The sequence below is a fragment of the Sinocyclocheilus rhinocerous genome, unplaced genomic scaffold (genome assembly GCF_001515625.1).
Source record: "Sinocyclocheilus rhinocerous isolate Xijiao unplaced genomic scaffold, SAMN03320098_v1.1 scaffold2561, whole genome shotgun sequence".
In the NCBI taxonomy this organism is placed as follows: Eukaryota; Metazoa; Chordata; class Actinopteri; order Cypriniformes; family Cyprinidae; genus Sinocyclocheilus; species Sinocyclocheilus rhinocerous.
In genome coordinates, this window is record NW_015660886.1 from 324,751 (window position 1) to 339,358 (window position 14,608).

The 14,608-nt window shown below is 40.1% G+C and overlaps 1 protein-coding gene across 3 annotated transcripts; it reads left to right on the forward strand.

Moving 5' to 3' along the window:
* The first annotated feature begins 538 nt into the window (after positions 1–538).
* Positions 539–13,194, forward strand: ttll1 (tubulin tyrosine ligase-like family, member 1). Of its 3 annotated transcripts, none has more exons than XM_016535196.1 (10): positions 539–554; positions 4,067–4,208; positions 6,546–6,754; positions 6,832–7,012; positions 7,087–7,224; positions 8,325–8,433; positions 11,001–11,144; positions 11,379–11,465; positions 11,882–12,045; positions 12,744–13,194. In XM_016535196.1, the coding sequence occupies exons 2-10, from the start codon at positions 4,096–4,098 to the stop codon at positions 12,868–12,870; spliced, it is 1,272 nt and encodes a 423-aa protein (XP_016390682.1). In that variant the 5' UTR covers positions 539–554; positions 4,067–4,095; the 3' UTR covers positions 12,871–13,194. The 3 variants fall into 3 exon arrangements, with proteins under 3 accessions (XP_016390682.1, XP_016390683.1, XP_016390681.1); XM_016535195.1 differs by lacking the exon at positions 539–554 and adding an exon at positions 1,967–2,102; XM_016535197.1 differs by lacking the exons at positions 539–554; positions 11,001–11,144 and adding an exon at positions 1,966–2,102.
* The last annotated feature ends 1,414 nt before the right edge of the window (positions 13,195–14,608 follow it).

Here is a 14,608-nt window from a genome sequence, read left to right on the forward strand (position 1 = left end):
GAATTTTATGATTTGGAAGACGTCACTTCCTGTTTGTTGCTGCAGTGTGTTTTGAGTTTGAGCTCCGTCAAGTTCATTCTTTATCGTCTATTTTTTATCTTAAAATCTATTTTATACACCATCATTTCCGTTTCTATAACGTGTGAATATATCACTAAATGTAAAAACATAAGAAAAATACACATCAACCTTTTGAAAAATTTATTGTTAATATCATAATTGTCTTGAGTGTCACCTGCTCTTTTCTAAGGGTCTAAGGGCAGCGGCGCGTTTGAGTTCAGCATTGCTGTTTTAATGCTATATCTGGAAATGACTGATTTAGATAAAAGAATATACGGAGGTATTAGGAAAGGGGTTTTGCGAGCTTAGCCCACACTCCTAACCAGCAGGTGGAAGTTGTGCGCCAACCGTTATTAAACCCAAGAAGAAGAAGAAGAAGAATGACGCGGCGGAAGTGGAGCGCGTTGCTATGGGCGGCGGCCGCTGTTGTTGTTGTTGTGATGCTGTCGGATCTTGTGAATAAATGAAGCAGCGTTCAGGATGAAGCTGTGACTGTGAGTACAGATGTTCAGTCTTTCTTTCATTCATGTGTTTGTCTTCTGAAGACGATGATACTGGCGTGCTTCGAGGATTGTGTGCTCTATAGTCCGTTCAAACACACTCGGGCCTTCCATATCAGGCATAGACAAGCCATTAGAGTCCATTGGAGTTGCATAGGAACACATGGGATCTGTGCTCTCTCTGTTCACAGAAGGTCCTCCGTTGCATTTAGATTCAGCATAGCATAGGAGGGATGATTTGTTGTTTTGTCAAATCTCCTGGAAACCCATGAAGGATGGGAAGGGACAGGCTGCAGGTTAGTCATCACAACGTCTCTCCATTCTGGTTTCACCTATTTGGAAATATAACATGCTTAAATGGAAACTAGTAAGCAAGAAAAAAAGCAAATACTGTGTCACTCACAAAAATAATTTTTAGTTACTATTTAGTAAATGTGCATCTTCACCTATATCATTAATTTCTGGGTTTTCGTCCTCAAGGAGATCAGGTTGCATTCCACTGGACTATCAGAGGAAAAGATCATCGATGGTGAATTTTATGATTTGAATGTTAAAAGCAATTTTTAGCATAAAACAATTGTTTCTGTATTCTAGACATGCTATCTCTGTACCATGAAATATACAAATTGAATATGATTTGTTGGTAATACTTTACAATAAGGTCCCATTAGTTAATATTAGTTAATGCATTAAGTAAAACTGTTAGATTTTAGTTAATAAAAATACAACTGTTCATGTTAGCTTAGATCTATTAGATCCAATAATAGTATACACTGACAAATAAAGCGTTGAAACAAATTTCACTCAGAAATTGCTAGAAAATTTCACAAATAATTACACAAAAAAACATGACATTTTGAAGCAGAAACTGAAATAGTATTTTCTTGTAACAAAATACTCCAATAATCTTTATTTGCAAATTTGAAAAATCTTTTTTTACTTTAGATTTTAATAATGTTTTTGGTAAATTACATTAATAAATGATGGAGAATTTTATGATTTGGAAGACGTCACTTCCTGTTTGTTGCTGCAGTGTGTTTTGAGTTTGAGCTCCGTCAAGTTCATTCTTTATCGTCTATTTTTTATCTTAAAATCTATTTTATACACCATCATTTCCGTTTCTATAACGTGTGAATATATCACTAAATGTAAAAACATAAGAAAAATACACATCAACCTTTTGAAAAATTTATTGTTAATATCATAATTGTCTTGAGTGTCACCTGCTCTTTTCTAAGGGTCTAAGGGCAGCGGCGCGTTTGAGTTCAGCATTGCTGTTTTAATGCTATATCTGGAAATGACTGATTTAGATAAAAGAATATACGGAGGTATTAGGAAAGGGGTTTTGCGAGCTTAGCCCACACTCCTAACCAGCAGGTGGAAGTTGTGCGCCAACCGTTATTAAACCCAAGAAGAAGAAGAAGAAGAATGACGCGGCGGAAGTGGAGCGCGTTGCTATGGGCGGCGGCCGCTGTTGTTGTTGTTGTGATGCTGTCGGATCTTGTGAATAAATGAAGCAGCGTTCAGGATGAAGCTGTGACTGTGAGTACAGATGTTCAGTCTTTCTTTCATTCATGTGTTTGTCTTCTGAAGACGATGATACTGGCGTGCTTCGAGGATTGTGTGCTCTATAGTCCGTTCAAACACACTCGAGCAGTGGCTGGATTCGGTGCGAATCAGTGTTTTTATCACTTTGACACAGAAATATTCCTCTAAACACGCATGAATCTGACTCTACTGTATTAGCAGCAGTGTTGCGGAGGAACTATCTACAAAATAATCAGTTACAGTCACTTATGACAATGTTAACATAACGATTTAATTGATTTCTTTCATAAGCTGCATTGACTGCTGTAAGATATGAGACCGCAATGTTTCAGGACATGTGCTTATTCCATAACCGTTTTATTTTCTATTTGAGTTTATGTGTATGCTTTATTTCGTAAGATTAACAGTTAAATGTCTGTTTCCCGTCATAGCTACGCAAAGATTTGATTCCAAAAAGAGCGTCATAGCTGTTAAACTATGTCTCGTTATGATTTTATATCTGTATTTAACCTCAGAATGATCTCGAAGTAAAAAGAGGTGATTCTGTGGTGATCTTAATTCAGCTGATGAAGGATTGTGAAAGTCTGAGCTCTGCTGTAAGGTTAACCCTGCACGGTGACAACATTAGAAATGTAGAAAAGTAATGGAATGTAATTAGTTATATTACTTTAATAAAGAAATCGAAATAGTTACACTGCTTATTACATTTTAAATACAGTAACTTGTAATCTGTAACCTGTTACATTTTCAAAGTAACCTGGATTGAATGCAAACACAAGTAATAATAAACTAAGTATTTAAAATATTATATAAAAGCAAACTGTAGTAACAGCAAAAGTGTTTGTATGTGAAATATTTTACCCTGCGTGCATAAGAGAATTCAGTGGACATCAAACTCACAGAAATGTTCCTGAGACGCTTGTTATAGGACTGTTTGAAAATCAGTCAGGAGGGGTATAAACCAGGCGGCAACCTCCCGCTCTCTCTCGTGAAGCCAACACGGAAGTGACTTAAACTGTAATTCATCAACTGGCCGCTAGAGGCTGGCTGCAAAAGGGAGTCAGTCCCATAGACTCCCCATGTTAAAATGCCCAACTTTACAGCAGAAAAAAACATGTTTACAGCCTGGTTCAAAAAATTATTTTGGTCTATATAGTATCTTCGGAACCCTACGGGTGACGTCACGGACACTACGTCCCATGTTTTTATACAGTCTATGGTAGATATAGATAGACAGATATAGACGATGGATAGATACAGTAGATTTTATTTTTTACCCTTTTAAAAATTTTTTAAATTTTATTTTGTGATTGGTCAGGGCATTCTACAGCCCTTCCTCAAGCTTCTCAACACAGAGCCCACCTCGCATTGCTTTTAATCAGTGCACAAATCATAAAACCAGGAGTAGTGCTGTCTTCACCTAGATTCTGATTGGGTGGGCTTAGCCTAGAGCCGGCCCGGGCATGATGTGCCATTTAAAATTTTTCTGGTTAAGCACTGTGCAAATACCCAAAACCCACGGTACCAAACCTTTTTTTTTTTTTTAATGCATGCTGTATTTGTGCAGTACATAATCATTTTTAAATGTTCAGATTAAAGTCTGCATTTGATTATCATACAAATAATGCATAATCTTAAATATCTATGAAGCCTTTTTTCATAGATAGTTTTTTAAACTTTCAAAATCCTAAACGTTTGTTTATTTTAATGTTTAAATTATACTTTGAATAAGAGGTTAATTCTCACACTTTAATAGTATTAATAGCTCAAGATGCACGTCAGTATGCATTTTTCCCAATTGCTTGTGTGCCAGTGATTATTCCTTTGGATTATTGCAATGCTGGCACGCGTGCTATAGGCTGACGATCCCTGTTTTACATCAGTGTGAGACAGAGGAGATATTGTCCTCTTGAAGAAACACCAGATACAGTTCGTGATATGTGTTGTGTGTCTTTCAGGAGCGTGTGTGTGTGTGTGTGTGTGTGTGATGGCTGGGAAGGTGAAGTGGGTGACGGACATCGAGAAATCAGTGCTGATCAATAACTTTGAGAAGAGAGGATGGATCCAGGTGACAGACAGCGACGACTGGAACTTCTACTGGCAAGACTTCATTTCATCCGTTCACACTGACACTGATAACTAGTGATGATATAACGCTGACGGAAGTGCACTGATATTATCATAACATTACAGTGTGCTGTATTACAGCTGATCTTCACAAGCATACTGTATACTGCAGCAGTGTGTAGTATGAGTCGTATGACCGCTGTGCTGCTCAGACCAGGGTTATTAGAGTTAAAGGGGCAGTTCTCTCACTCTCAAGCTGTTCCAAACCTGTATGAGTTTCTGCTGAACACAAAACAAGACATTCTGAAGAATGTTGTTAACCAAAGAGATGACGGCAGCCACTGACTCGCATAGTGTGGAGAAAATAGTATGAGAGTTAAACTGATTAACAGCATTCTTCAGAATGTCTTCTTTTGTGGTCCGCAGAATCGTCATATTTGTGTGGACTGTCCCTTTAACTAAAAGTAAACCATAAAACTCATATTCATTGCTGGAAATAAAATAAACATTAACTAAAATAAAACAGAAATGTGAAATGTTGCCTGAGAAACTAGCTGGAATAAAATATGTTGAAGGTTTTTTTTTATTCGATGTCTTAATTTTAAGTTGAAGTACTAAAATAATTCAAATGATATAAAAATGAATACAAACCAGTGTTGTTTTAGTACCATAGAGATATTATTATAGTTTTTTATATGCTAATATTTAGGGGCCAAACACTGAAGGTTCTTCTTCTTCTGCTCTTGGAGTCTATGGCAGTCCATAGAAGCGTTTGTGGGAAAGTTATGAAATTTGGCACACAGATCGAGGACAGTCTCAACATTAATCATAGCAAGTTTGGAGTCTCTAACTCAAACCCTCTAGCGCCACCAACAGCTCAAATTTTCACTCATGTTTACGCTAAGAACTTTTGAACCGTAAGGGTTAGAAATAAAATGTTTTTTTCTCTGATTTTGATTCTGATTCCATGACACATTGACTGCACTCTATGATGTCATGATATTTTTCTGAAAACCATATCAGCTTGATATGTCCCTTAGATGTTGGAGAAATAAGGTAGGGGTAAACGAGAGAATAACATTAAAAGAAAATGCGTTTGTATCAAAATGGAGACAGTTCAGAACTATTTTCACCAAAATTGGCTCTGATCATATTCAGATTGTGCTGATTAAAAGATTTTCAAGAGATCAAACCATCTACGCATATAGTGCATCAACAAATCTGACCAATCGAACAGTACTCAATTTTCATTTGTCGGCCAATTTGAAATTTGTAGTAAAATACTGAAACTTTCAGCACAAGTCTCTAAATCACACAATGAAGTTTTGAGCAGAATAGCAAGTTTGGAGTCTCTAACTCAAACCCTCTAGCGCCACCAACAGCTCAAATTTTCACTCATGTTTACGCTAAGAACTTTTGAACCGTAAGGGTTAGAAATAAAATGTTTTTTTCTCTGATTTTGATTCTGATTCCTCACGACACATTGACTGCACTCTATGATGTCATGATATTTTTCTGAAAACCATATCAGCTTGATATGTCCCTTAGATGTTGGAGAAATAAGGTAGGGGTAAACGAGAGAATAACATTAAAAGAAAATGCGTTTGTATCAAAATGGAGACAGTTCAGAACTATTTTCACCAAAATTGGCTCTGATCATATTCAGATTGTGCTGATTAAAAGATTTTCAAGAGATCAAACCATCTACGCATATAGTGCATCAACAAATCTGACCAATCGAACAGTACTCAATTTTCATTTGTCGGCCAATTTGAAATTTGTAGTAAAATACTGAAACTTTCAGCACAAGTCTCTAAATCACACAATGAAGTTTTGAGCAGACGCCACCTGGTGGTCACAAGATGTAGCAAAGTGTACAAATATGCTTACAGCTTTTGTGAACTTTGTCCAGTGTCCATGAAATCTCTCCTCTTTCTATTCTTCGGGTTTAAAACTGCCAAACTGCATCTAAGGCTGTATTTCTGCAACACTTTGTCGTGTTGACGCCAAACTTCATGTGTGTCATTGTCACCTCACACTGACCACACCACATCCTTCTGATAACAGCGCCACCTATTAGTCAAAACTGATAAACCATTAAATCATATTTCTAGTGATTGTATTTAGATTTCCAACCATTTTGACTAAAATCATCATTTTTGAAATAGACCCATGCTCCTCATTTCCTCTGTTGTGCTTGGCCCCATAATTGCTGCTTGTAGCTATAGTTTGCAGGAGTTGTTTAATATCAGTGAAAACTCTCACAGTATCTCAGTGATGCTATAATAGCACTGGTTTGGTGCCACACTTCAGCAGCACAGTGCTGTCAGACGGAGGTGTTGACAGTCATGTGTTCCCGTCATGTGACAGGATGAGCATCCAGACCATCCGTAACGTGTTCAGCGTGGACACCGGCTACCGTCTGTCCGACGACCAGATGGTCAATCACTTCCCCAACCACTACGAGCTGACCAGGAAGGACCTGATGATCAAGAACATCAAGCGCTACAGGAAGGAGCTGGAGAAGGAGGCCAGTCCTCTAGCGGAGAAGGACGAGAACGGGAAACACCTCTACCTGGGTAAAGCTCGCTGCTGCTTCTGTGTGTGTGCCATAGGCTCTGAATGCGCTGTGACCGACTCTCTGACTCCGGGACAGATTTCGTGCCGGTGACGTTCATGCTGCCGGCCGACTATAACCTGTTCGTGGAGGAGTTTCGCAAGAGTCCGTCCAGCACGTGGATCATGAAGCCGTGTGGGAAGGCGCAGGGCAAAGGCATCTTCCTCATCAACAAGCTCTCTCAGATCAAGAAGTGGTCTCGCGACAGCCGCACCTCCACGTGAGCTGACCTCCTGAGCTTTGATCCGCTGTGATCAGATGTGGCCTTCTGTCTGAGATGCTGTGCTTTGACAGGTTTGTGGCGGCCAACAGCGGGAAGGAGGCCTACGTCATCTCCCTGTACATCGATAACCCGCTGCTGATCGGAGGGAAGAAGTTTGACCTGCGGCTCTATGTGCTGGTCACCAGCTACAGGCCGCTGAAGTGCTACATGTGAGTATCTCCATCACCGCACGCAGACAAGTGATTCTTACGCATTTAGATGGATCTCAGTATTTTCAGACCTGAGAGAATGTGCATTAATTGCGTAAATGTGAGGGAAAACAATTCATTTGGTAGAGTGAGTGGACTGTTTGAATGGTGAAATTGCACAATGGCTTTAATTATGTTTTAAGATATGCTTATTTAATTCATGGATTGCTTCTGACTGCGCTTTACGAGCTAGCGGGGCTGTGTGCAGGACACTATTAACATCTTAGCCATGAGTATATGAAAGTGTGTTACTTTCCAGTTAGCAATACTTCTTAATGAATTCTAATGATACATGATTGTGAGAACATGATAAAGGCCTAGGCCTAGTTTAGTGTGACTATCAAACTGCCAAGGCTTTGATTAACATGATATAATTATAAAGTCTGTTTCTGAGTGAAGCGTAGCACTGTGTTCATTTTCACATGAGCAGCTCGTGATTCCGGATTTTCAGTATCTTTAAATTTATAGTACAAATGTATTATTGCAATAGTAATGAATTTCTTTACTGATTTCTTTAACTTTTATAAATGAATAGAATAAAAATATTTTCGATAATAATGATAATAACAAGCCATCATTTTTTTGTAATTCTGCAATCACTGAACACAATGCAAAATCAACAAAATGTCAATTTTTTTTGCAGTCCTGCATAATTTGCCATTTGACTCCATAATAATGCAGTACATGAATGAGAAAAAAGCTGCAGTTATTACAAGAGTTATTTTCAGGAGTTAAGCCCAATAAGCCAGCACACACACAGAGTAGTGTCCAAATGTCTTGCTGAGTTTTTACATAAATGCAGGTGCTTATGTCTTAAGTGAACATAAACAGCTGGTAAAGGAATCGCATGTGTATCAGTATATTACATGTGTGCATTAGGTCTTAAAGTGACAGCAGTATAATAAACCTGCTGCTGTCTGTGTCATTCAAAAAAAAAAAGAAGTGGAAAATACCAACAGTGAAATCTTGGTGGGACTGAATAATGATAATTCACAGCTCTTTGGAATAATTGATTCACCTCTGCATCTCTTGATCTGCACTAAAGGTCTTTGTTTTGTCAGGTACAAACTGGGATTTTGCCGTTTCTGCACGGTCAAATACACGCCGAGCACCAGTGAGCTGGACAACATGTTCGTGCACCTCACCAACGTGGCCATCCAGAAGCACGGCGTAAGTTAGTGTTCATAAACCTACACTATATGGACAGAAGCATTGGGACACCTGATCATTATGCCAGCGGGAGAGAAGATGGTCAGCTGTGAGAGTTTGACCTGTGGAACTGAGAACTGACTGCTGGTGGAAGTAGTTTGTTTGTGAAGTAATTAGCAAAATCATCAGCTGTTAAAGAGCTAGTGGGAGGAGGGGGAGCAGGAGAGAGGAGAGAGTCGAACACTTTGAAGAGTTTGCCTGTATCTGATGCGCTGTTGATCTCATTATGAAAAGAAGTTTTGGCAGCATGAACCTTGGTGGAAAACAAGGATAGCATTGACTGATACCTACTGAGGTCAGCATAGTCTTTTGATTCGCGACACTTTCTCTCCGCTGCCCTGAGTTTAGTCCGGTGCCTTCATAAACCTACACTATATGGACAGAAGCATTGGTACACCTGATCATTACGCCAGCAGGAGAGAAGATGGTCAGCTGTGAGTGTTTGACCTGTGGAGCTGAGAACTGACTGCTGGTGGAAGTAGTTTGTTTGTGAAGTAATTAGCAAAATCATCAGCTGTTAAAGAGCTAGTGGGAGGAGGCGGAGCAGGAGAGAGGAGAGAGTCGAACACTTTGAAGAGTTTGCCTGTATCTGATGCGCTGTTGATCTCATTATGAAAAGAAGTTTTGGCAGCATGAACCTTGGTGGAAAACAAGGATAGCATTGACTGATACCTACTGAGGTCAGCATAGTCTTTTGATTCGCGACACTTTCTCTCCGCTGCCCTGAGTTTAGTCCGGTGCCCGTGGAGTACATCGTTAACCAGCGCAAATTAACAGGTGTTAAAAAGTATTTTTGTATATTCTAATTTCAGCTAACTGCAAACAACATGCACAATCAGCATGACATTTTAAATACATTAAGCAGCAAACAAATTAATCCTCCCTACTAGCAGATATTTATTCTAAACAACAGAAACAGAAAACACTTACGCGCTCTGTGTCCACTGACAAATCTTTTCTCCTGAGTTTGGAGAGTGGTCAGCAGGTTTTACATATTCTTAGTTACTCCATCTGTCCTCTTACAGAAGATGAAGTCTCTAAACTTATTCTCTACCCTCTAGACCCCATCCCCTCACATCTCCTCCAAGATGGACTTTACTTTGTGCACTGGGGCACAGTCATGCTGTAATAGAAAAAAGGGCCTTCCCCAAACTTTCCCCACAAAGTTGGAAGCATAGTGAAGTAAGGGGTTGAGCCCAAACCCTGAAAACCAACTCCATATTATGCCTACTCCAGCAAACTCTTTAGTCGACACAATACATTCAGGCAGGCAACGTTCTCCTGGCATCTACCAAAGCCAGACTTGCCCATCAGACTGTGTCACTGGTCTCCACAGAACAGGTTTCTGCTGCTCCAGAGTCCAGGGGTCAAGCTGCTGTCCACTCGACGGTTGGCATTGTAGTGGTGATGTGAGGCTTCATGCAGCTGCTCGGCCGTGGAAACCCATTCATGAAGCTCCAGCTGCACAGTTTCTGAGCTGATATTCATGCCAGTGGACGTTTGGATCTCTTTGGCTCTGGAATCAGCAGAGCGTTGGTGACTTTTACGCACCAAGGGCGGTTGTGGGCTAATGGTCAGAGGATCTGACTTGTAACCCAAAGGTCGCGGGTTCGAGTCGTGGTGCCGGCAGAGATTGTAGGTGGGGGAGTGAATGACCACCACTATAACACCACTTACAATATCTAGCAGGGAAGAAATTTCACAAAGGTGGTGTCCTATCACAGTACCAAGCTTGAACTCACTGAGTTCTTCAGAACAACCCGTGTTTTTCACAAATGAGTGTAAATTCAGACTGAATGGCTATTGCTTGATTTTGTACACTTGTGGCAACGGATCTGATTGAAACTCCTGAATTCAGTCATTCAGAGGTGGGTCCCAATACTTTTGTCCATATAGTGTATTTGTGTGATTGTGGTTCATCAAATGCTGCAGGATCTGAACATTTTCTCAGAGGTTTTGTTTTTGATGAATGACATTCAGACATTGGTAAGCAAGACTGGAGTGCTGGGATAGTTTTAAGTTTAAAGTTTTAAAATTTTTCAATGTTGGGGAAAGTTACTTTTAAAAGTAATGCATTACAATATTGCGTTACTGCCTAAAAAAGTAACTAGTTACGTTACTTAGTTACTTTTTATGGAACGTAATGCATTACGTTACTTTTGCGTTGCTTTTAAAATCTGGGCTGGTCTTGATTGTTTGTTTTTAATATAAAGATCAGTAAACACATGTTCATATTTAGTCTAGAACTACAGTAAGATCATGTTCACACACAACACTCTGCACTTACTCCTGATTTCTGTCACCATGGCAACACCAGAGCTGTCAGTCAATACATGGAAACAAAGTAACTGGAGTTACTTATTTGAAAAAGTAACTCCGATATTTTCTTGTAAATTAAAAAGTAATGCGTTACTTTACAAGTTACTTGGGAAAAGTAATCTGATTACGTAACTCACATTACTTGTAATGCGTTACCCCAACACTGAAGAGGACTGTGCAGCTCATTTAGTGTGTGTGTTTGAGTGCAGGATGACTATAATCATGTCCACGGTGGGAAGTGGACGGTCAGTAACCTGCGCCTGTATCTGGAGAGCACCAGAGGACGGGACGTCACCAATCACCTGTTTGATCAGATCCACTGGATCATCGTCCAGTCCCTCAAAGCTGTGGCTGTACGTCAACATCACGACAACACAGCATCTCAATGAAAACCCCAGCCACACTGCATGGAAAATACCCTCATATCACTACAGAAGCACACACAAATTACCTACGAAACACTGTGAAACGCCCTTTCTTGTGCTCTGACATTCTAATGAAGACAAAGGTTAATCATTCACAGTAAGAGCAGGATGAATAGTCATGCATTGAATGTATTGCTCTTATATTGATCTTGTTCACTGCAGCCCGTCATGAATAACGACAAGCACTGCTTCGAGTGTTACGGTTATGACATCATCATCGACGACAAACTCAAGCCGTGGCTGATCGAGGTGAAAACACACTTCACTCTTACTTCAGCACTTCAGTGTCTGAATTAGCTTTCAGTCTTAGATATTCACTTTTCATTTATTTTGGTTTTGTAATTTTTATTTCTGTTTTAATTTGAGTAATTTTACTACTTCAACCTAAACTTATTAATTTCAGTGACTTACCAAGGCAACATTTTTAATTTTTGTTTAAGTTAGGTTTTTCCTCCCATATTTCATTTTCTTTCAGCTTTATTCACTATTCAGTGTTGGTGAATAGTTTGAGCCCAAACAGACTCATTCATGTGTGTGTGTGTGTGTGTGTGTGTGTGTGTGTGTGTGCGCACATGTGTGTGTGTGTGTGTGTGTGTGTGTGTGTGTGTGTGCGCACATGCGTGTGTGCACATGCATGTGTGTGTGTGTGTGTGTGTGTGTCTCAGGTGAACGCGTCTCCTTCGCTCACCTCCAGCACGGCTAACGACCGCATCCTGAAGTACAACCTGATCAACGACACGCTGAACATCGTCACACCAAACGGCGAGATCCCAGACTGCCGCTGGAACCGCAGCCTGCCCAAAGAGGCTCTGGGACACTACCAAGTGCTGTGAGTGACCGTCCTGCTGTATTCACAGCCGTCACACATCCATCAGAGATCAGGAGTGCTTTCTGTACGATAACTGATGAGTCCTGCACAGTGACAACAGGAATCAACTCTTATTATGCATGTTCTAAAAAACGTCTAAAACATGCATAACCCAACTTTAGAAATGTGTCAAGACTATCAACATACACATCATCATGTTATATATATATATAATTTTTTTTACAAATTTAGATTTATCTTAAAAAGATATTTAGCATCTTTCTTATATTTCACACTCAGACATTTAAGACTGAATTTTGCTGACTGAATATGCTCACAAACACAACTAATGTAAGTGACATAAACACACTCGGTGAAATGAACTGCAGCTCAAAGAGCAAAAGATCAAAGACCTAATAGTCTACATATGAGAAAAGAGATGTGCACCTTTCACTCTGCTACCGTCTTTTTCATCTGAAACTCAAAGTTTATGCGCTAAAATTAATATATTTTGTTTGAAAACATTCCAGACAGAACAAATTAGGGAAACATATCTAATTGCAATTATTATTAAAATTTATTTATATAAATCAAGAAATATCACTGTAATACTACTAAACTGTATTTAGAAATAATTAGAATTAAAATTGATGATTGTAATGCAATGTAAGGGTTGTGTTGTTTTATCTGATCTGCACGTATCTGTCTGTTTATCACAGCTACGATGAGGAGCAGGCTCTGAGCGAGAGCGCTGAACGGGACCTCAGGAGCCGCTCGGGTCAGCTGCTGGGGTCAAAGGGCAGCAGGTCGAGCAGCGTCAGGCCCTTCCCGGCCACCTGGAAGTGACATCACATCTGGAGAACTGAGTGATCATGACGTGCCCTGCATGATACGGACGAGTCTGCATGAGTGTATGAGTATATCTGAAGAACACAGGACACAGACTGATGCAGCGAAGCGTCTTCTACGTACATGTGTGTGTGTTTATATATTTAACTGACTGATCACAGCTGGATTTGAGCATATGCTCTCAGTCTGGACTGTTTCTCCAAGCTCAAGCCTCGATGTGTTTGATCAGTGTGCAGAATAAACCTTCACAGCTATCAGTACAATACAATACAATACAATGTTTTTTAGGGCTGCCCCCTAATAGTCAGCTAACCGTTAGTAGATGAGAAGAGGCTTGGTCGACCAAAATTTTATTAGTCGCTTAATCATAGAATTTTTTTTTTTTTTAAAGATCCACAGATCGTTAACGGCTAGTCTTTGTGGAAATACAGTACATCGGGCAGGACAGCCAAAAGCTCACCTATCATTCATCGACCCTCAAATATGGCTTATCATCTGAAATATGTTAGTAGCAGCAACTTTACATGGCTGTTTGCTTTAACGTTATCCTAGAGAAATGTGCGCTGTTCAAGTGTCTGTGTGGAGTGTGGAAGCTGAACAGTAGCGCACTCACTGCAGGACAGATGGAGGCGCCGGAGCGCTTACTTGCTCTAAAACGTCATTTTTACTAGGGCTGTGCGATTAATCGAAATCGTCACAAAATCGCGATTTGAGCGTGCACGATTTCTAAATCGCTTTATAACACGATTTTCCGCGCCCCCGACCTCCTGCAGTATGCTATCCGAACCAATCAGAATGCAGCGCGCCTAAATGGAGCACGAGAACAGAACAGACCGGGCGGGCATACAAACGTAACGCCAGGTTCACACACTCCGTCTGCGGTGCGTATTTTGTCCGCGCCCATGTTAGCGGATCAGAGCGTTCGCACTGCACTTGATTACGGTCCGGCAGTGCGCTCCAGGAGCGGTGCGTCTACAGCAGTGCTGCGATCGTTTCTGCACGGAGTCTATTTCTGCTGTGCTGCACGCGCTGAATTAAAGTGACAGCGCATTATTGACCAATGCATGGCAAAAAACAAATCCTTGGACACGGGATTGTATTTTTTTTCCTGCCATATGTCTGTTCTAGAGACATGTTACAGCTTTTTGATAAAGCTCTAATTGGTTTTCTTTTGGAAATATGTTTCAAATTCACACTGAATGCATTAATGACTGTAAAGCATGTCTGTGTGTGTCAAAATCGTGATTAAAATCGAAATCGCAAAATTGATCAAAGAAATTGCGATAGGTTTTTTTTGTCCATATCGCACAGCCCTAATTTTTACTCATACAGATAAGCGTCATACATCTTTCGAATCTGTGAAGACTCTGTTTATTTGTGTGTATTCACAATAACAACAAAACATTGCGCTTTTGTAAAACGAAAGCAAACGGGATGCGCTTTCTGCCGTCTCGGTCTCCGTGAACTTGAGCGTGAAACTCTGTGTATACTTGCCTTACAGACATGAAAAATATATCTATAAAGAGTGAAATGTCTACTTTCAAATGAGCCAATTCAAATGGAAAACAAATATTCCCAGATCATGTAATCCATATGAAACGTGCATACAGGCGCATCCTCTACTGCGGAGATGAGTCAGTGTCGCTGACTTCATCTCTTAAACCGAAAACAAAGAAAGCACTAGTTTATCAATACATTTTTAAAATGTTAATGCAGCCTCCTTACTGTTTTCCCT